Source organism: Bos taurus, chromosome 18, assembly GCF_002263795.3.
Source record: "Bos taurus isolate L1 Dominette 01449 registration number 42190680 breed Hereford chromosome 18, ARS-UCD2.0, whole genome shotgun sequence".
NCBI classification, from domain to species: Eukaryota; Metazoa; Chordata; class Mammalia; order Artiodactyla; family Bovidae; genus Bos; species Bos taurus.
In genome coordinates, this window is record NC_037345.1 from 50,152,528 (window position 1) to 50,174,745 (window position 22,218).

Consider the following 22,218-nt stretch of genomic DNA (forward strand, 5'->3'; position numbering starts at 1 on the left):
GTAGGTTACTCCCATTGGATCAGCTTCTCAGGAAATTCTCCTTCCCACGGTATTATCCCCAGGCTCCTAATAAGCCTTTTAATAGAGGCATTTGACCGGTGTTCACAGAACCCACTGCTTCATGCCAGCCTATGCTGGGTGATGCTCAGGGCACAGGGGCGGCCAAGACAGCCCCGGGACCTGCCTTCATGGAGCTTTTTCTCCAGAGGGGGAGACAGATCAGTCGCTAGACACTGACAGCCCAGAATGGATAGTGCTGGGAGGAGGAGGAACAGCTAGAGGGGTCAAGGCCACGACAGGGGGACTCAGGCAGAGGGGTCAAGGTCAAGATGGGGGGACATAGGCAGAGGAGTCAAGGTCAAGATGGAAACACAGGCAGAGGAGTTGGGGCTTGGACGAAGGAGGCAGAGGTGTCTGTCAGAGTCCAGAAATGGCATTTGATTCAACCTTGTAGGTTCTGGATTAGCTACTAGAGGCCTCAGTAGGGACTTTTCAATGGGAGGATAGGGAGAGTGGGGAGGGGAGAGTTGCTGGCAGAGTCAGCTTGTATAAAGGCCAGAGGCCTATGAAGTGTGGATGAGAGCTGTTAAGAGCACAGAGATCCGGGGCCATGTTCACTGATGAGTCTGGAGCCATGAGCAGGAGTCGAATCTGGGGATGGGGTGCGGGGGTGGGAAGTTTGGACTCTGTCCTGAAGCTACAGGGGGTCACAGAGGCTTTTAAGCAGAGGAACAAAATAGTCAGATTTGTGTTTTAGAAAGATTTTTCAAATTTTTGGAGATGAGACTACAAGCCAGGAGATGAGGAAGTGACTCATACAGGCAACCAGGTGAGAGAGGACAGGACTATGAGGATGGAGAGAGAGGAATGGGATGGAAAAAGATACAGAAGGAAGAACTATTTCTTCCTTGATTCTGTGTTGGCTGTACTGGGGTGAGGCTGAGGGAAGAATCTAGTGTGGGGGAGAGATGGTAGTGTTATTTATTGGTTTGGGGAGACAGGTCAAGAACAGGTCTGAGGCAAAAGAAAAACGAGCTCAACTTTGGAATAGTGAACCATGGCATAGTCCCTGTGCTTAGGGATTTCTTAGACTAGTGGCAGAGCAGACCTGGATAAATTAAAGTCCTCAATGATGCCATTAGGATTAGTTAGTAATTTTTAGTAATAAATTGCCACTTAGGTTTGAGGATTGGGAAGGCTTGATAGGGGAGGTGTCATTTAAACTGGGTCTCGTGGGATGAGTTCACAATAAGGGAAGAGAGCCAGGTGGTCCAAGCGAGAGCTGGGTGGTCCAAGCCAGGTCTTGGACGTATGAGATAGATGGAGCAAAACAGATGTATTTCACAGCAACACCCCTCTTGCTCTTTCTCCCAACCATATCCATCAACTTTCCATCCTCTACCTGCTAGCCTGACCCAAAACTCTTAGGAAAAACCTGGCTCATGCCCACAAGGGAGTCTTTTTTTAAAGTTGAAGTGAAATATGCAGAACATAAAATGAACCCTTTAAAGCAAACAGTTCAGCGGCACTTGGGACAGTCACAGGATTGAGAAACCACTGCTTCTAACGAGTTCCAAATGAGAGTCTTGTTTTGTTTTTTCTTCTCTTTTGGGGCTGCTCCACGTGGCCTATGGGATTTTAGTTCCCTGACCAGGGATCAAAACTGCACCCTCAGCAGTGAAAGCACGGAATCCTAAGCACTGGACCGCCAGGGAGTTCCCCCAAAAGAAGCTTAAGTGAGCCCTCTTGTTTTAAACTTTATATATTAGTACTGTGATAATGATATCATTCATTGAACTTATCATCTTAATGTATGAAATTTTTAATGAGTCTAATCTTATTACAGTCCTCATACCAAGCCTATGGTGTTGGTTTTGTCATTCCCGTTTTGCAAATGAGCTAACTAAGACCCAGAGTTGGAAGTGAATTGCTTTGGGTGTTATCGCCAATAAAGATAGATCTGGACATGGTCTTGTGTGATTATAAATTTCATACTCTTCACCACCACTCTAGACTGCCAAATCCTACCTTTTTTTCCTTATGAATGATCAAAAAACTGCCCCTGATAGCCTGTCATTTTAAAAAACTTCCCCTAAGGTTGAAAAAAATATTAAAAAATATGTTTAAAAGGTATCTTGATAGGAAGGATACTTAATGTTCTATCAAGTTTTCAGTCTTTGGAACATTAACCAAAGAGTTGGTCAACCAGTTGTTACCATCCAAGTCATGGGCAGTGAAATGGTAAGTGAGCCTGGAGAATAAGAGGCTTTGGTCAGGGAGTGAAATGTTTGTGTTTCAGATTTCAGTGATGATAGGAATTAGGGTGGGTTGAACAGGAGTGTTGGTTGGAATGCAGTGAAAGAGAAGGTCAAAGAAAGTCAAGGTTTTTTTTGTTTGTTTGGACAGCTCACACCTATGGCCACCGAAATGCCTCCTTCCCAAAAGAATGGCAGGTCTTGGAGTAGAGAGAGGGGAAAAGTTTGCCAGATGACAACAGGGATGAAGGAGGCAGACTTGAAAAAAGAAAAACAAAATTTACAAGTGGATTGAGTGGTCATACTTTGGAAGTGCTCTGAGGAGTTTCTGATTCTGGTAATGGTTGAATAGCTTCTATGGGGTCAAACAGGGCTTCCCAGGTGACGCTAGCGGTAAAGAACCTACCTGCCAATGCGGGAGACACAAGAGAGGTGGGTTTAATGCCTGGGTTGGAAAGATCCTCTGGAGAAGAAAATGGCAACCCACTCCAGTATCCATGCCTGGAGAATTCCATGGACAGAGGAGCCCGGCGGGCTGCCTGGTTTGGCATGACTGAGTGACTGAGCACACACATAAGATCAAGCATCCTGAAAATAACAACTATAAATTCAAAATAAAATGCTTAAAAAACCCAATTCCCTGAAATTTCTGGATAGTGAATAAAGCAGGCAGATACTGAAGGGGGCCAGAGGAAGATAATTTCATGTGTTTTTTTTTTTTTTGTATATACACACACACACACACACACACACACACACACACACACTTATGGGCCTGAAAGCAGGTGCCCTGGAAAGTGCCATGGAGGCAGATAAAACCCAGATAGAAACATTGGTATTTTTCTGACTTGAAGGACCAAGGAACAGAGTTTAGGGTAATTATAACATCTGATGGTAGTGATGGCAAAATATTGAAAGAGGAGAGAGACAGAGAGGGGGAGCCCCAAATTCTATGTATAAACACTGTCCGAATTTCTGACTGCTTTTTGAACTGTTTATGTGCTGGAAAATTCCAAGTGGTGTCAGCTAAGACTAAAAGAACTGAAATAAGATTCAGAGCTGAACATTTGAACTCAGCCAAGGTAACTGCTCCCTGAAAATGAAACAAATCAATATTCTTCAACAGAACATCACAGAACCCAGAGTCTCTACAATGTATCACTTGCAGCATTCAGGATAAAATCCAAAATTACGAGGTATATGAAGATATAGGAAAATATAACCATACTCGGAGAAGGAAATGGCAACCCACTCCAGTGTTCTTGCCTGGAGAATCCCAGGGACGGGGGAGCCTGGTGGGCTTCCGTCTATGGGGTTGCACAGAGTCGGACATGACCGAAACGACTTAGCAGCACCATGAACTTAGTAACTCGAAGGTTGATGTCATTCTCCCAAATTGGCGGTTGGAGAGCCAGGGTGCAATATATCCCTATGAATGATGCTCATAATATGAGTTAAGAGCATCAAGAGGGGGGAATGAAGAAGGAATTCATAGGGCCTGGACTCCATTTAGGCTTGTTCATGCTGATCATGCTCGGCCACCTTTCCAACGGACTCTGAACTCTGTGTTTAGTGCCTATGAAAACAACAACAGAAGGATAAGACCCCTCCCAGACTGGGGAACCTTGAAGATCATATCTAGGTTACTCATCGCCTAAGAGAAAACATACACTAATCACCCCTTTCTCCAGACAGGCCATAAATTTTTCTGTATCTATCGGAGTGTAACCTCGGATGTATTGATTATTGGCTAATTGTTTGACTGTTTGAACACATGAGCACATAGCACGTGAATGATGGGGTTATTGGGATTGTATTTTCCTTGGTTTATGTAAGTCTCAAGGAATTTGGAGTGGTGGGTTCAGACACGTACACATGGGGTATAAAAGATTTTCACAAATGCTGGTCGGGGTCCTTGGCTGAGAGGAGACTCTGCCTTGGGCCCACCGGTGTAATAAACTGCACTCCACTGTCCAAAAAAAAAAAAAAAATATATATATATATATAACCATACTCAAGAGAAAAGGCAATTGATGGAGAACAACCCTAGCATGACCCTAATTTTGGAGTTTAGCAGACAAAACTTAAAAAAACACCGGTTATGTCTTATGCTCAAGGATGTCAAAATGGTGTTGAGATACAAGAGGTATTGACTATAATTCTGATCCTGAGACTCTTTGAAAGTGGTTGAATGAGTAACTTGCATTGGAGAGAGTATTAAGAAAGAGAGCTGTGCTCTTGAAAGACTATTTGGTGTAGGACTGGGAAATGGAGAGAAAATTTGGACAAATGGTTCATTTATTAACCAACTGTTCATAGAACACCTGCTGAAGTGGCCAGGATGGCAGAGCAGGAAGACCCTGAGCATACCTTCTTCTACAGACACACCAAAATTACAACTATTTACAGAGCAACAATTGATAAGAAAGGCCTGAAGACTAGCAGAAAAGATCTTCAGCTACAAGTATAAAGAAGGAACCACAATGAGGTGGGTAGGACAGGCAGAAATGTAGTGTAGTCAAGACCTATACCCCCAGGTGGGCAACCCACAAACAGGAGGATAATTACAGTTGTAGAGATGCTTACCAAGGACCAAGGGGTTCCAAACCTCAAACTCCCCAACTAGGAAGTCCAGCAGCAGGAAGATGAGCCCCCAGAATGTTTGACTTTGAAGGCCAGTGGAGGTTACTTCAAGTCATGAGCCATGGCCAAAGTTTCTGGGTTTCTTTTTTAAGCCACCCAGTTTTTGATACTTTGACTTGGTACCTAGGAAGCTTTTCCATTGGTTCCTTGGGCTTCCCTGGTGGCTCAGACAGTAAAGAATATGCCTGCAATGCAGGAGACCTGGGTTCAAGCCCTGAGTCGGGAAGATCCTCTGAAGAAGGAATGACCACCTGCTCCACTATTCTTCCCTGGAGAATTCCATGAACAGAGGAGACAGGTGGGCTACAGTCCATGGGGTCAAAACAGTTGGACACAGCTGAGGGACCAACTCTGTTTACACTAGGAAGCTACCAGGCTTAGCAAGTTAATACATCCATTAACAGAAAAATGGATAAGAAAAATATGGTATATCCATACAATTGAATTTTATTCAGCCACAAAAAGGAATAAAGTACTGTTCCATGCTATCACTAGCAGGAAACTTGAAAACATTACACTAGGCAAAAGAAGCCAGTCACACAAACTATCACATGATTGTATGATTGCATTTACATGAAAGTCAAGAATAGAGAACCTGTAGAGATAGAAAGTTGGAGAAGGTGATGGCACCCCACTCCAGTCTTGCCTGGAGAATCCCAGGGATGGGGGAGCCTGGTGGGCTGCTGTCTATGGGGTTGCACAGAGTCGGACACGACTGAAGCAACTTAGTAGCAGCAGCAGCAGCAGCAGAGATAGAAAGTAGATTAATTGTTGCTTAGGATGGGAAGTGGGGTGACAGAATAGGGGAGAGACATCTAGGAGGTATGAAGTTTATTATTATTTTGCCACATTGTGAGGCAGGCATGTGGGATCTTAAGTTTCCAGACTAGGGATCGAATCTGTACCCCCTGAAGTGGAAGCACAGAGTATTAACCAGTGGACCAGCAGGGAGTTCCTTATATTTGAGGTGATGAAAATGTTCTAAAATCGACTGTGGTGATGATTGCATCTATCTATGAATGTATCAAAGAACATTTAATTGTACACTTTAAGTGGGTGGATTTTTATGACCTGTGAATAACTCAGTAAAACCTTTCAGGACTAGGGAAGTGGTACAGTGGATAAGAATCTGCCTGCCAAAGCAGGGGATGAAGTTTCCATCCCTGGTCTGGAAAGATTTCACAGGCCACAGGGCAACTAAGCCCACACACCACAACTACTGAGCCCAAGCTCTAGCACCCTCAAGCTGCAGCTGCTGAGCCCACAAGGTGCAACTGCAAGCCTGTATGCCTAGAGGCTGTGCTCTGGGACGAAACAGGCCACTGCAGTGAGAAGCCCACGCACCTCGATGAAGAGTGGTTCCTGCTCGGGGCAACTAGAGAAAGCCCACTCATAGCATTGAAGACCCAGCACAACCAAAAATAAATTATAAAAGAAGAAAAAAAAAACTTCTCAGACCCCCCCTCCAAAAAAAAACTAGCAAAGAAAATGTTTGCTCTGACTCATATATCCTGATTGATTCTTCCTACCAGTGACATATAAAGACAATTGATTCACCTAGTTTCTGAGAAGAATTTACTCCAAGGAAATAAAAAGATACATCAATTCTCCAATCCTTTTTTTTTTAATTTTAGCCGTACCGCTTGGCCTTTCACACTGCTCATGGGGTTCTCAAGGCAAGACAAGAATACTGAAGTGGTTTGCCATTCGTGACTGAACTGAACTGATACCGTCTGGCGTATGGGATCTTAGTTCCCTGACCAGGGATGGAACCCTCGCCCCCTGCATTGGAAGCGTGACCTAACTACTGGATTGCCAGGGACGTCCCCTCTCAAACCTTATTCATACTACCTGGTGTCACCCCAAACCCTTGGGCTTCTCTTCTTATATCATAGCCTTTGACACTATCCTGTCCTTTCATCAGAGTCCTGGCCACTCTGGCTGTTATTGTCCCGAAATAAGTCAGTCTGTCTCACTGGACTGTGAGCCCCGTGTGGTCACTGAGTGAATGTAACCTTGTCATCATTATGTAATCAGGTCCTTCTACAGGGGCCTATTTAGAACAGGGATGTGTGTTGAATGTTGAATGAATAGCCCTTGGAATTTCTAGGAAGTTTCTAATTTGACTCTCCTCACCGATAAATGAAGGCTCTCTTGAGGGTCTTGAGTTCTTCCCAGAGAAAGTCCAGCAATTCTCTGCCCTGCTTCATGTATTAAACTTGTACATAAGATAAGTTGAGCAAGATTTTTCACAACTAAAAATGTTAGATGACCACTGGCCCGTACACTTATAAGGGTATTTGTAGCTTTGAAGTTCTGTGTTCATCAAAGATGTACCAACGCTTTAATGATGTGTGTTTGTGTGTCTATGTCTGTTGCAGTCATGGAGATGAGCCATTAAGATGTCCCTTCAAGAAAGAACTTGCCATTTAGCTGCAAGGAGTGCAGTGAGCTGACTGCCTCCAGCTGCAGCACCTTCAGGATCCACCTTGTTTTGGAGCAACATGGAGCAAAGTTACCTTTCCAGTAACTGATGGTTTTAGTCTCTTACTGCCCAGCTCTTCTTCCTCCCATCTTTCCTTTCATAGATGTCAGATCTATATCCTGGTCTGAAGACTTTTCCTGACCCATTATACTTTCTTCCTCTTTTGTCTTTCACACACATTGCCCTCCAATAAAATGATGCAGCTGTGTCTAAACCTCTGTTTTCCCAGAGGACTCAGTTTACCTCCTGTCTGTCGCGGCCTTTGTTCTCTGGCATGTGTGTGCATGCGTGCTAAGTCGCTTCAGTCGTGTCTGACTCTTTGCAACCCCATGGACTGTAGCCCTCCAGGCTCCTCTGTCCATGGGATTTCCCAGGCAAGAATACTGGAGAGGGTTGCCATGCCCTCCTCCAGGGGATCCTCCTGACCCAGGAATCGAACCCGTGTCTCTTTTGTCTCCTGCATTGGCAGATGGGTTCTTTACCACTGGTGCCACCTGGGAAGCCTATACCCTGTCTCAAAACTCTCTTCCAGTTTTGAGAAAACCCCCTATTGGATGCCTCTTTATCAGAGGAAAGTCTTTGCCTCCCACCACAGCAGCTGAATGGGTGCTATGAATTCTTCCTCGCCACATCCTGACTGTGGCTTGGCTAACTGGATCATCCTGCTGGGAACTTTGACTCTTGCTGGAGGAAGTGACACAGAAACACAGACACAATTAGGAAGTTGTCCACAGTGATTTCAGTGGGTCAAGAGTTCCAAGGCCGGGGGGCTGGGTGGGTGGCAATGGCAGCAGCAGCCCCTCGCCAGATGATTCTGGCCATTCCTTTGGGTGATGTTCTCTTGACCCAGCTGTTTTTTTTTTTTTTTTTTTTTTTTGCTACTCATATTCTTAGCCTGGCTTTCCAGAATTCACATAGATTTTGTGAGCGAACCAATCATCTTCCAGTAGCCAGCAGACTTTTCTACTTAAAATAGCCAATGACATTTGATGTTGATTAAAAATAGGAACCTTGGCTGTTAGGGGACTTGGGAGTCTCTGGCGGGGGGTGTCATGGTGAGAAGGAAGTTGTAAAGGATGAGCTGTTATCCGTAGAGTGATACTCGAACCCCCTCTTTCTCTCATGCCCTACCTTCAATACAGCAGCAAACGCACTCTCATGTTTTTGTTGTTTAATCTCTCAGTCGTGTCTGACTCTTTGCAACCCCATGGACTGTAGCCCTCCAGGCTCCTCTGTCCATGGGATTCTCCAGGCAAGAACACTGGAGTGGGTTGCCGTGCCCTCCTGACCCAGGAATTGAATCTGTGTCTCTTGTGTCTCCTGTGTTGGTAGGTGGATTATTTATCGCTGAGCCATCTGGGAAGCCCCTGCAGTCTGGTGCATCGTAAGAAATTCCAAATCTGTCATTTTCTCCCTACCTCCACTGGTTCTACTGTGTCTGAGTCAACATTGATGCTTGTCGTAGCTTCCTAGTTGGTCCTTGCTCTGGCCCTTACTCCCTCCCTCAGTTTATTCATTGAATAACAGCTAGCACAAGCCATTTAAAACATGTCAATACATGCCATCCTATGTTCCCCAACCTTCCCAAAGACCTCCATTGCACTCAAGTCCTCACCAAGGCCCCACATAATCTGGCCTTTTAACCCTATGCCCTCATTTCACTCACTCCTATGCTCTCCATTCCTCCTCTACTCCAGCCATACCTGTCTGCTTGTGGGTTCATCAGCACACACCCAGTCTTTTGCCTTACGGGTCTCCCCTTTTTTAATTGTTCTGCCAGGAACATTCCCTCCCCAGATACCTGAACAGCTTGCTCCTTATGGCCTTGTGAAACCACCCATGCCACCGATTTAAAATTCCAATTCTGGAATTTTTTTTTCTTTTCTCCCTTTTTTTGAGAATTATTTATTTGGCTGCACCAGGTCTTAGTTGCGGCATGCAAGCTCTTAGTTGTAGCTTGTAGGATTTAGTTTCCTGGTCAGAGATTGAACCCAGCTCCCCTGCACTGGGAGCTCAGAGTCTTAGCCATTGGACTACCAGGGAAATCCCTACTTTGCTTTTCTAATGCACCACACCATTTAAAACTTTTATTATGTTTATTCTTCATTATCTACCTTTGATCATTACCGGGGAAAGGTCAACGGAACAGCATAAAGACATGGAGGTCTACAATAAGAATTTGGTACAGATAGAAACCTAGGTGGAGGTGAACAAATGAACTTAAAATCTGCAAGCTTTTGCCAAAGTCTTGGCCAGGGCATTGCCTTTCTGCTGGATGTAGAAGATACACAGCTCCATATTTTGGGGTGACCCCTGCTGACCTGTGTCCCATGACAGTGTAATGGTGTTTTCTCTTAGGATTGTTGTGAGAACTGAAGGGGGATGAAGAGGTTGGGTGCGCCTGGACACTTGGGCAGAGCTCTGTTCTCCGACGGTTCCTTCCACGTCCAATAGGAGGCGCTCAGCGGACCATGAAGCAGAGCTCGTAGGTCGGAGGGATGTTGCCAAAGCCTGAGACCTTGGGCGTGATGTCGATGTCAGCAGGTGGCACCAGAGAGCGTAGGGAGAAGTTCTGAAGGATGGAGGTGAAGTAGAGGAAGAGTTCCATGCGGGCCATGGCCTCCCCCAGGCAGATGCGCTTTCCTGTGGGCACAGAGAGGGGATAAAGTGGGTGGGGGAATAGTGGGGAGAAGCAGACCCGCACGGGTTAGCAGAAGCATGGAGAGGATTCGGGTCTCACCACCGCTTAGCCTCAGCTGCCTCCTCTGCATCTCTGGGGTCATGATAACACCCACTTTTTAAGGTTATAAAGATGCAGTGGGTTTCTACAGTTAATGCTCTGCTAGGATCTTCCACGTATAGGGGACTCAACACGTGGAAGCTACTTCTCTGATGGCGCAAATTCCAACAGATTCTAAGACAGAACGGTTGTAAAAGGATCCAGGCATTTAAAGTCTTTTCATTTCTGGTTCTTTTAAAGGTTTAGGAAGTGCCTGCAAGGTGCCAGACACTAGTGAGGGAAAACAAAAGCTCACACTTAAATAGTGCTGGATCTACAAAAAATAAGAAGTGAATGTATATATATGTGTAACTGATTCACTTTGCTGTACAGCAAATACTAACACTACCTTGTAAATCAACTATACTCCAATACAGATTTTTAAAAAAAAAAAAGCTGGCTGTTTGTCAATCACTCTTCCAATGCTTTGGAGAGATTAATCTCCATTTTACAGACTGGGAGCTGAAGTAACTCATTCATGGCCCCACTGATGGTGTTTTAAGTGGTGGAGTGTGTTGCACTGACACCAGGTTCAATATAGCTTACACTTAAAATACGATTTTTCAAAGATATTGTGTTATGAGTTAACCAAGCTGCTGTTTATTGGGTAAATCTTTCCTGCTACCTGTTTTATACTGTCTGCAAAATAAGAATCTTTTAACATTTTTAAGTGGTTAAAAAATCAGGAGAAAAATAATATTTTGTGACATGTGAAAATTAAAATTCAAGTATTGATGTGCATAGTTTTTAAAATTTTGCATCCATCACAGACATGCTTTTTTCTTTTTATTGTCTTTTTTTTTTTTGCCATGCTATGCGGCTTTCAGGATCTTCTATCCCCCACCAGGGATTGAACCTGGCCCCATGCTGTGGAAGCTTGGAGTCCTAACAACTGGATCACCAGGGAATTCTCCAGGATGGCTCAGCAGGTAAAGAAACTGCCTGCGACACAGGCGACATGGGTTCAATCCCTGGGACGGAAAGATCCCCTGGAGGAGGAAACGGCAACCCATTCCAGTATTCTGGCCTGGAAAATTCCACAGACAGATGAGCCTGGTGGGCAACAGCTCATGGGGTTGCAGAGTCGGACACGACTCAGTATCAGCATCATTGTTTATGAATGTCTGTGGGTGCTTTCACAGCACAATGGTGTAGGCTGCATAGTTCAGACAAAGACCAGCAAAACCTAAAATATTTTATATTTTGGCCCTTACAAAAAGTATGCTGGCCTCTCTTTAGTGCAATTACTTTTCTTATTATCAGAGTCCATGGTCCTGATATTCCATCATTCTGGAATTCTGGGATTCTAGTATTGTATGAGTCTATGAAATAGCACCCAGCTTCCCATTCAAACCTGAATGTCAAATACAGACCAATGATTGGGGGACATACCTAGCGTGTTTCTGCAGAGCTGGTGGGGGTATGGGGGACTCAGACCATAGACACCTACCAGAGGAAAAAGGCACAAAGGCTTCATTCTTCTTGAAGTGGCCCTGCTCGTCCAGGAAGTGTTGTGGATAGAAGGCATCTGGGTAGCGAAAGTACTTGGGGTCTTTGAGGACAGAGCCAAGAAGAGGAAAGACGTCGGTGCCCTGGGGTGAAGATGGGCTCAGTTAGGAGAAATCAGCGTTGGAGTATGGAGAATGGTAGGGACCCAGGAGGAGTGGGGTACAGTGGGGTACAGGAGGAGGGAGGGATGAGAACGGAGGTGCAGCTCCACCTTGGGCAGAAGGTAGCCTCGGAAATGAGTGTCCCGGATGACATTATGGGGGACGCCCATGGGCACGATATCTGTGAGTCTCTGGATCTCATGGATCACGGCATCTGTGTAGGGCATTTTGGCCCGGTCATCAACACTTGGGATCCGGTGTGGTCCAATCACCTGGTCAATCTCTTCATGGATCTTGGCTGGAAAAAACCAGAACACACAGCAGACAAAGATGCAGGAGGTATTTCTGGAGGCCAGGATTGGGTCATAGGTTTGTGTCTTCAGCTCCATATGTATTTGGACTGTCTCTTTATTCTTAATTCCTGACACATTGGTGGGGCTGATAAACACTCTTTCCAGTAGTCATGTACGGATGTGAGAATTGGACCATAAAGAAGGCTTAGTGCCAAAGAATTGATGCTTTTGAATTGTGGTGCTGAAGACTCTTGAGAGTCCCTTGGACAGCAAGAAGATCAAACCAGTCATTCCTAAAGGAGACCAACCCTGCATATTCACTGGAAGAACTGATGCTGAAGCTGAAGCTCTGATACTTTGGCCACCTGATGCAAAGAGCCGATTCATTGGAAAAGACCCTGATGCTGGGAAAGATTGAAGGCAGGAGAAGGGGGCAACAGAGGATGAGATGGTTGGATTGCATCACTGACTCAATGGTGAGTTTGAGCAAACTCTGGAAAGACATATCTGGAGATACTGAAGGACAGAGAAACCTGGTGTGCTGCAGTCCATGGGGTAGCAAAGAGTCAGACACGACTTAGTGACTGAACAACAACAGCAATGCATAAAGCCCATGCAGTTGTAAATTGCACATGTAGTCCAGTATGCAAGTAATTGAGGTGTCCATTAGATATTGGATGATTTAGATTAGTAAAAGACAACTCAGACAATGAAGGAGAAACTAGATGAGTCTGAATGGAAATGTTAGTCTCTCCCATTTTCTGTAACAAGAGAAATCTGTTTGTTTTGAATTACATTAGAAGGTGTGCTCAGGTCCTCACTTGTGTCCAACTCTTTGTGACCCTGTGGACTATATATAGTCTGCCAGGCTCCTCTGTCCATGGGATTCTCCAGGCAAGAATACTAAGGTGGGCTGCCATTCCCTCCTCCAGGGGATCTTCCTGACTCAGGGATCCAACTCGCATCTCCTGCATTGCAGGCAGATTCTTTACCGCTGATTCACTGGGGAAGCCACATTAGAAGGGAGAGGGGCCAAAACTGGGAATTTTCCTTTGGTAGTAAATGAGTTCTCATTACTGGAGTTACCCAACCAGACCAGATTACAGTTTACTGGGGATGGATTCTATTTGATCCTGCCACTACAGTTGGCCAAATAGTGGCCATCAAAGATACTACCTCCTAATCCCTGGAACCTGGGGATGTTACCTTACATGACCAAGGACTCCTGGCAGATATAATTAACTTAAGGGTTTTGAGATGGGGAGATTATTCTGAATAATCCATATTGGCTCTAAAAGTAACCACAAGTGTTTGTATAAGAAGGAGGCAGAAAGGTCAGAGTCAGAGAAGGAGATGTGACAATGGATATAAAGAGAGATTTGAAGATGTAATACTGCTGGCTTTGGAAATGGAGCCCAGGAACGCAAGAAATACATTTCTAAAGGTTGGAAAAGGCAAGGAGTCAGATCAACCCTGGTTTGACCCAGTGAAAGCCTATTTGAACTTCTGAAGTCCAGAACTGTAAGTAATAGATTATTGTGGCTTTAAGCTACTAAGTTTCTCATAACTCACCACATAAGAAACTATCTTGTTGTAATTCAGTCACTAAGTCATGTCTGATTCTTTGCGACCTCATGGACTATAACACGCCAGGCTTCCCTGTCCTTCACCATCTCCCAGAGTTTGCTCAGAGTTGTGTCCGTTGTGTCAGTGATGCTATCTATAACCATCTCATCCTCTGCCGCCCCCTTCTCCTTTTGCCTTCTATCTTTCCCAGCATCAGGGTCTTTGCATCAGGTGGCCAAAGTATTGGATAAGACACCATGACAGGCACCAAGCAGAAGATGAAATTAAATGACTTTCCAAGCCGGAGATTCTAAGATTCCACATCCTGAGGTTCTAAAGTGTGAAGAGTTGAAAGCTGTGGGATTCTAAAGTTTCAGGATGGTGTCTTCTTTCCTGTGGGGAATGAGGTCTGCCAGGTAAGCGGCTCAGGTGGACACTCACCTTCCACCTCAGGATGCTTCATCATGAGCAGCAATCCATAGCGGAGTGTAGAGCTCACTGTCTCAGTGCCAGCGAAAAAGAGATTGAGGGTTGTCAGGACCAAATTCTTGAGGTTGAATTCTGTGTGGGGGTTGTTTTTATCCTGAAAATGAGAGAGATGATAAATAGACTCACCATCTTCTGCCTTCATCTCGTTTTCTCCCTGTGTATAAGGTAGGGCTTTGTGAAAACACAACAGATGGGTGACCCAGGTGAGTATCTGGGAGAGGAAATAGTCAGAGCAAAGGTCCTGAGCCAGAGGTGTGTCTGGTGAGGAACGACAAAGAGGAGGCCAGTGTAGCTGTCAGGATAGTTGGAATGTAGTGAACAATGGGGAGAATGAGGGAGAGGGAAGTGGAGATTGCCTTGTCAGATTTGAAAGTTCTAAGACATTAGGGTACATGATTTCAAACTGCTGAAGGACTTCCCTGGTGGTCCAGTGGTGAGGCATCTGCCTTGCAGTTCAGGGGTTGCAGGTTTGATCCCTGGTCGGGGAAGTAAGATCCCAAGTGCCTTGGAGCTACTGATCTCTCATGCACATGCTGCAGTTAAGACCCAACACAGCCAAACCAATGAATAAAAAATAAATAAAGGTCAGATTTCAATCAAATATCTGTCCAAAACAAAAAACAAAAAACCTGCTGAGTACAGAGGTTCTACAGTAGAAAAATAGAAATTTGTAACTTTATAAAATCCTAAGAATCCATGATGCAGAGTTACTAAGCTTCTAAATTGCCATATCTCTAAGACTTTATTTAAAAATTTTTGAAAAAAAATGTTTTTCACCATTGAGGATAATGTTTTCTGTGGGTTTGTCATATATAGCTTTTATTATGTTGAGGTATGTTCCTTCTATGCAGAAGGCAATGGCACCCCACTCCAGTACTCTTGCCTGGAAAATCCATGCACGGAGGAGCCTGGTGGGCTGCAGTCCATAGGGTCGCTAAGAGTCGGACTTGACTGAGCGACTTCACTTTCACTTTTCTCTTTCATGCATTGGAGAAGGAAATGGCAATCCACTCCAGTATTCTTGCCTGGAGAATCCCAGGGACGGTGGAGCCTGGTGGGCTGCCGTCTATGGGGTCACACAGAGTCAGACACGACTGAAGCGACTTAACATAACATAACATGTTCCTTCTATTCCTGCTTTCTGGAGGGTTTTTATCATAAATGGATGTTGAATTTTGTCAAAGGCTTTCTCTGCATCTATTAAGATAATCATATGGTTTTTATTTTTCAATTTGTTAATGTGGTGTATTACATTGATTGATTTGCGGATATTGAAAAATCCTTGCATCCCTGGGATAAAACCCACTTGGTCATGATGTATGATCTTTTTAATATGTTGTTGGATTCTGTTTGCTAGAATTTTGTTAAGGATTTTTGCATCTATGTTCATCAGTGATATTGGCCTGTAGTTTTCTTTTTTTGTAGCATCTTTGTCAGGTTTTTGTATTAGGGTGATGGTGGCCTCATAGAATGAGTTTGGAAGTTTACCTTCCTCTGCAATTTTCTGGAAGAGTTTGAGTGGGATAGGTGTTAGCTCTTCTCTATATTTTTGGTAGAATTCATCCTTGAAGCCATCTGGTCCTGGGCTTTTGTTTGCTGAAAGATTTCTGATTACAGTTTCAATGTCCGTGCTTGTGATGTGTCTGTTAAGATTTTCCATTTCTTCCTGGTTCAGTTTTGGAAAGTTGTACTTTTCTAAGAATTTGTCCATTTCTTCCAAGTTGTCCATTTTATTAGCATATAATTGCTGATAGTAGTCTCTTATGATCCTTTGTATTTCTGTGCTGTCTGTTGTGATCTCTCCATTTTCATTTCTAATTTTGTTGATTTGATTTTTCTCCCTTTGTTTCTTGATGAGTCTGGCTAATGGTTTGACAATTTTATTTAACTTCTCAAAGAACCAGCTTTTAGCTTTGTTGGTTTTTGCTATGGTCTCTTTTGTTTCTTTTGCATTTATTTCTGCCCTAATTTTTATGATTTCTTTCCTTCTACTAACCTGGGGTTCTTCATTTCTTCCTTTTCTAGTTGCTTTAGATGTAGACTTAGGTTATTTATTTGACTTTTTTCTTGTTTCTTGAGGTAAGCCTGTATTGCTATGAACCTTCCCCTTAGCACTGCTTTTACAGTGTCCCATAGGTTTTGGGTTGTTGTGTTTTCATTTTCATTCATTTCTATGCATATTTTGATTTCTTTTGTGATTTGTTGATTATTCAGCAGCGTGTTGTTCAGCCTCCATATGTTTGAATTTTTAATAGTTTTTCTCCTGTAATTGAGATCTAATCTTACTGCATTGTGGTCAAAAAAGATGCTTGGAATGATTTCAATTTTTTTTAATTTACCAAGGCTAGATTTATGGCCCAGGATGTGATCTATCCTGGAGAAGGTTCCATGTACACTTTAGAAAAAGGTGAAAATCGATTTCTTAGCCACACCACGTGGCATATGGAATCTTAGTTCCCCAACCAGGGGTAGAAACCACACCCCCTGCATTGGAAGCTGGGAAGACATTAAACTTTTAATTTTAAAGTTTAAACTCCAAAGCTTAGACTTTAAATGTTTCAGCTCAGCAAATTCTAAGACTCTAAAAATGCATTCTACTTTGCTGTATATGCAAGTCTCTGGTGTATCGGATTAGAAAGGTGCACGATTTTAAGTTTCTATGTTCTTAGAAGTTTTAGCTTCAAAGTTTGACAGTGTAAAAGTTTATACCTTAACAGTTTCTATATCTCATCTATAAATAAAAGCCAACCTGGTGAAACAATGTTTGGCCCTTGACATACTGTCATCAATATGTTTACAGATGAGTCTAAAGTTGTAGGTGCTAAGGATTGGGGAGATGAGAGGAAAGGACTGGGGGCACAGGAAGAGGTACCTGGTGCATCTTGATGAGGAAGCAATCAATGAAGTCCCGAGGGTTCTGGGGGTCAAGCGATGCTTCGTTGATCTTGACCTTGGAGGCAATGAAGTCCTTGAGCTCCTCTATCAAGTAGTAGATGCGATTGTGTCTTCCTGGCAAATATTGCATGATTCCAGAATACATGTCATATAACTGTGGGGAATAAGCAAAGGATGTTTGTTAGCAATGGGTACCAGAGGCCAGCCTGGGCTGAATCTGGAATCCAACAGCTGGGCTTAGCATCCAGCACGGGGTCTGAGAATTGCATGAGGCTATTTGCTTCTTGGAGACCCAGGGCATCTTGATTCTTGCCTCCCAAGATTGTGGGGAGGAGTTAGTGAGGAAAAGGCAGGGGCTTAGTTAACAGAGGTTGAGGGGTGGACAGAGAGGTGACTGATGGGCACCTGGGCCCAGGATGTGCTCATTTCTATGAAACTCTGGTTGATCATTTGCAGCAACTTCAGGAACTGCTGGTCCTCATAGTCAAAGCGGCTTCCAAAGACGACGGAACTGATGACGTTGGAGACAGTGCGGCTCAGGAAGAAAGTAGGTTCGATGCGAGCCCCTGAATAATGGAAGTTGGAGGCCATGAGTAGGAACATGGAATGTGACATCAGGTTGGTTTAATAAGCACCTGAGGGACTTCCCTGGTGGCCCAGTGGCTGAGACTCCATGCTCCCAGTGCAGGGGGCCTGAGTTTAATTCCTGGTTTGGAAACTGGATCCCACATGCTGCCACTAAAGATCTTGTGTGCTTCAGCTAAGACCCGGTGCAGCCAAATAAATACATAAAAATATGTGAGGATTAAAAAAATAGCCACCTCATTGGTTCATGAAAATTCAATGTTAATTATCCATGTAAAATACTTAGCACAGTGCCTGACATGTAATAAACATGTGAGAGATGCTGGTGGAGCTGAATCCTTATTTTTTGTTATTAGAAGTTAATTGTACTGGGACTTCCCTTGTGGTACAGTGGATAAGAATCTGCCTGCCAATGCAGGGGACACAGGTTCGATCCCTGGTCTGGGAAGATTCCATGTGCTGAGGAGCCAGTAAGCCAGAGCACCACAACTACTGAGCCTGAGTGCTCTAGAGCCTGAGAGCTGCAACCACTGATCCTGTGCGCTGCAACTACTGAAGCCCGCTCGCTCGTCAAGAGCCTGTGCTCTGCAATGAGAAGCCCGCACACCACAACGAAGAGTGATCCCTGCTCGCTGCAACTACAGACAGCCTGCACAGAAATGAAGAACTAGTGCAGCCAAAAATATTCAAAAAAGAAGAAAAAAAAGAAGCTAACTGTCCTGGAGAGTCACAAATTTTGGAAAGAAGTGGAGGTAAGGGGCGCATTAAAAAATAGAAAAGAATGGCTAGATTCGGTCTATCTCTACCAATGATTCCATCTGCACTATTTAAAATAAAATTCTTCCTCTGGCCTCAGCTGCACCATCTATAAAACGAGATGCTGGTCAAGCCAGTGGGTATGGGGACAATTTCCCTAAAGCAATGTATATAATCACAGTTAGCTTTGCAAATAATTTCTAGGGGTTCCTGAGTGTACAGAGTCTTTATGCAGACCATTTTGCATCCATGGAGCCCAAGGGAGGAGTCTAATGTAGAGAAATATGTCTCTGTTTCTGTATATAATCTATTCATCTCTGTATTTCTCAGCCTCTGTGTCTTTTTTCATTAGACCCCAGACATTCCAGATCTTATTTCTGGGTGCATCATGGATCTCTTTAAAAATGTAATGGTGTAATGTTTTAGATTCCCAAGTTGAAAAAGTTTTAAAAATCTTTCACAAAAATGTAAATATATGTAACACAACTGAACTGTACACTTAGAACAGTTTGTTGTTGTTCGGTCGCCGGTCATGTCCCACTTTTTGGGACCCCATGGACTGCAGCACACCAGGCCTTCCTGTCCCTCATCATCTCCTGGACTTGGCCCACATTCATGTCCATTGCATCGGTGATGCCATGCAACCATTTCATCCTCTCATGCCCTCAGAAATAGAGTGGCAAATTTTTGCATTATATGGTTTTTACCCAAATTACGTGTTTTTGTATGTGTATGTGTGAATGTATACCTAGTTAGATAGATAAATTTAAACATACCACCACAAAAAGGCATAAGCTCATATTGCCAAAGTCTGTACAGGATACGAGGAGCTCAAAAACTCCTTAAGATCCACTGACTCAAGTCCCTGGGCAAGGGATCTCTAAGGGTCTTTCATGTTAATTTTAACATGGAATCTGGCTAGAAATCTCAGTAAATCCTTCATCTTCTTCATCCTTTCCCACTCCCAATCTTTCTCCCACTAAAGCCCATCTTCTCATGACTGAGCTGTCTATCCCCCACCCCCCCCAAGTCCCCTGGTACCCTTCCAGCTGGTGTCACACATACCCCTGGTCTTGCGTAATTCCACTAGTAGGAAGCCAGCCTCCTCCTGGATCCGCTCCTCAATGCTCCTCTTTCCCATCCCGAAGTCCCGAAGAATGGTCAGGGAGAAGCGTCGGAGAATCCTCCATCGTTCTCCATTAGCCAGTGCTACACCTGCCAGGATTTCAGGGTCAGGCTCCTGTCTCCCCTCTTGTCTGTGCCCAGCTCTGTGCTGGACTGGGAGGGTGCCAGGATATGACAGCTGTAAACTTTCCCCTTGGGGATGCCTCTTTCAACCTTCCAGGCTTAATGGGGAAACTAAAGTTCCTTCCCTACTGGACTCCCCAAAACAGCCCAAGACTGAGACGAAGGAAAAGAAATCAGGCTAATAATGACTGTGGGAGATTAAGGAGAGTTTCTTACAGGCTAGAGACCTGGAACTGGATAAATGCATATAATGGATGGATGCCTAGGAATATGGGGGGAGATATAGACAGAATGGGCTTCCCTGGTGGCCCAGTGGTAAAGAATCTGCCTGCAATGCAGGAGCCACAGGAGATGAGAGTTCTGTCCCTGGATCAGAAAGATCCCCTAGAGGAGAGCATGGCAACACATTCCAGTATTCTTGCCTGGAGAATCCCATGGACAGAGGAGCCTGGTGGGCTAGGGTCCATAGGGTCACAAAGAGTTGGACATGACTGAAGCAATTTAATATACAACCATAGATAGAATTTTATGTAGAATATGTTGGAATGGGGAGTATTCTTCTATATTCTATGCTCTACTTGTATTCTCTAGACGTACCTGTAAGCGTTCACAGGAGATCTTACCTGTACATTAATATACCCACACAAAAGGAGTTACCATGTAGTAAACAGTATTTAGAAGTTTCCGGATGTGCATGCATCAGTGAATTAATGTTTGGAAATTTGATGAAATGATTTTGATAGATTACTGAATGGAAGGAAGTGTTTGTAACTGGAATGACTGACAAATGGATGGATTAAAGACTTCTGGATGGGTAAAGGGCTAATGGATGGATGGTTGGAGATGTATGGCTAAATGGTTGGAAGAATGTATGGATGACTGAATGATTAATAGGTGGGTGAGTGATGGAAGGAAAAATGAATGGATAGATGACACGATGACCGTATGGGTAAATGAGAAGTTAATTAATAGATGATGTACAGATCAATTTGTTGGAAGGATACTGATATTTGTATAGAAAGTCTAATGGATATTTTTGGTGGCTGTATGGGTCAATGGAAAAATGGATGGATGGAAGGAAAGGCATAGGGATAGGTAGGTGAGTGAAAGTATCAAAAAATGGTGTGAGGCTGCTTGGAATTGAATGATGTGGGCAGTGCGTGAGATGTGCGTGCATGCTAAGTTGCTTCAGTCGTGTCTGACTCTTTGTAATCCTATGGACGGTAGCCTGCCAGGCTCCTCTGTCCATGGATTCTCCAGGCAAGAATTCTGGAATTCTGCCTCCAGGCCATTAGAGATTGATGTGTAGGGAACATTAAACAGATATCTGTGGAGGATGCAGAGACCTATGGGTTGGGTCTGTGTGGGTATATAGGAAGATAAACAGTAAGCTTGGCTATGAGAGCTTAGTGAATTACAAGAGTGCCACTCATCCATCAAAAATAATAACACAAGTAACACACACGATCCCCTAGAGTCAGACGGTTTGGGTTCAAAGTAAAACGATTCTACCACTGACTGTTACTACTAACGTTTCTGATTCTCAAATTCCTCGTTTGCAAAATTAGGAAGACATTAATAGCTCTCAGAGACGTCACAGCAGTAACTCATTTAGAGTACTTATCAAAGAACCCGGGACATAGAAGTACATTACACTTTGTGATTACATTTTGCTTTTATTTTTGTTGCTGTTACCTACCATGACCTTGGAAGTTTCGCTCTACTGAAGCCAGTTCTCCACGGCCACTGAACTCATCTGCTCGGTCTACCAGGGCCTCCTTCACTGCTTCATGTCCACATAAAACAACCACTGGCCGGGGCCCCATGTACACAGTGAAGACTGGACCGTATTTCTCCTTGAGCTGAGTGAAGGAAGACGTAAGAGGAGGGGGCTGAGTGTAGCACCAAGTAACAACCAGTCAAGGATTTTAGGAGATGGCGATCTCAAGAAGCATGGGAATAACAGATAAAATTTAGTCCTGGGCTTGGAAAGACTGCTGATAAAGAGACACAGAAGTCTTGGCTTCTGTGATCCTGGGCAAGATCCCCCAGTGCTGCTACAAGCCTTGGTTTCTGCATCTGTAAAACAGAGGACCTAGATGAGATGGAATTCCAAGATGCATGTGTCTTGCTCTGAAGTGCTAACTTTCTAGAATCCTAAGATTTCATGATACCGAGTCAAAGTTTGAAGACCAAGAGAGTGCAAGAGTTCTTGTATCTAAGGATAGAAGGTAACTGGTTTATTCCAGGCCCTGCCCTGGAGGCCCCGTGGTTAAGACTTTACCTTCCAATGCAAGGGGTGGGGGTTTGATCCCTGTTCAGGGAACTAGGATCCCACATGTCTTATGGCCAGAAAACCAAAACAGAAAAACAGAATCAATATTATAATAAACTCAACAATGACTTTAAAAATGGTCCACATTAAAAAAAATCTTTAACAAGTAGTGCAATGCTACATATTTTTCTTTTTAAAGAAGAAGGTACTGTTATTCCAAAGTCCTGAAGGTCTTAAGTTTCAATGTGCTAGGAATCTGTGTTTCCAGGAATTTAAGATTCTGGAATTCCAGAAATCTATGGTTATGTTTCCAAGAGCCTTTGTTATAGGATTCAGGAA

The 22,218-nt window shown here is 44.0% G+C and overlaps 1 protein-coding gene and 1 long non-coding RNA gene across 6 annotated transcripts in view; one reads left to right on the forward strand and one right to left on the reverse strand.

Moving 5' to 3' along the window:
• LOC104974870 (uncharacterized) overlaps window positions 1-22,053 on the forward strand; it is a 28,125-nt gene extending 6,072 nt beyond the window's left edge. For 2 of the 5 annotated variants that reach the window (XR_003030397.2, XR_009491394.1), the window contains 5 exons: window positions 7,280-9,868; window positions 10,990-11,091; window positions 13,843-14,047; window positions 17,472-18,352; window positions 21,318-22,053. This is a non-coding gene — a long non-coding RNA (uncharacterized lncRNA). Of the gene's footprint in view, window positions 1-6; window positions 4,744-6,532; window positions 9,869-10,989; window positions 11,092-13,842; window positions 14,048-17,471; window positions 18,353-21,317 lie in introns of those variants that run through there. The other 3 variants (XR_009491396.1, XR_009491397.1, XR_009491395.1) reach the window with 3 other exon arrangements.
• LOC527083 (putative inactive cytochrome P450 2G1) lies at window positions 11,321-13,848 on the reverse strand. Its single transcript, XM_024979460.2, has 2 exons — window positions 11,883-13,848; window positions 11,321-11,754 (listed from the first exon to the last, which is right to left on the reverse strand). The coding sequence occupies exons 1-2, from the start codon at window positions 12,159-12,161 to the stop codon at window positions 11,524-11,526; spliced, it is 510 nt and encodes a 169-aa protein (XP_024835228.2). The 5' UTR covers window positions 12,162-13,848; the 3' UTR covers window positions 11,321-11,523.
• Window positions 22,054-22,218: the final 165 nt, after the last annotated feature.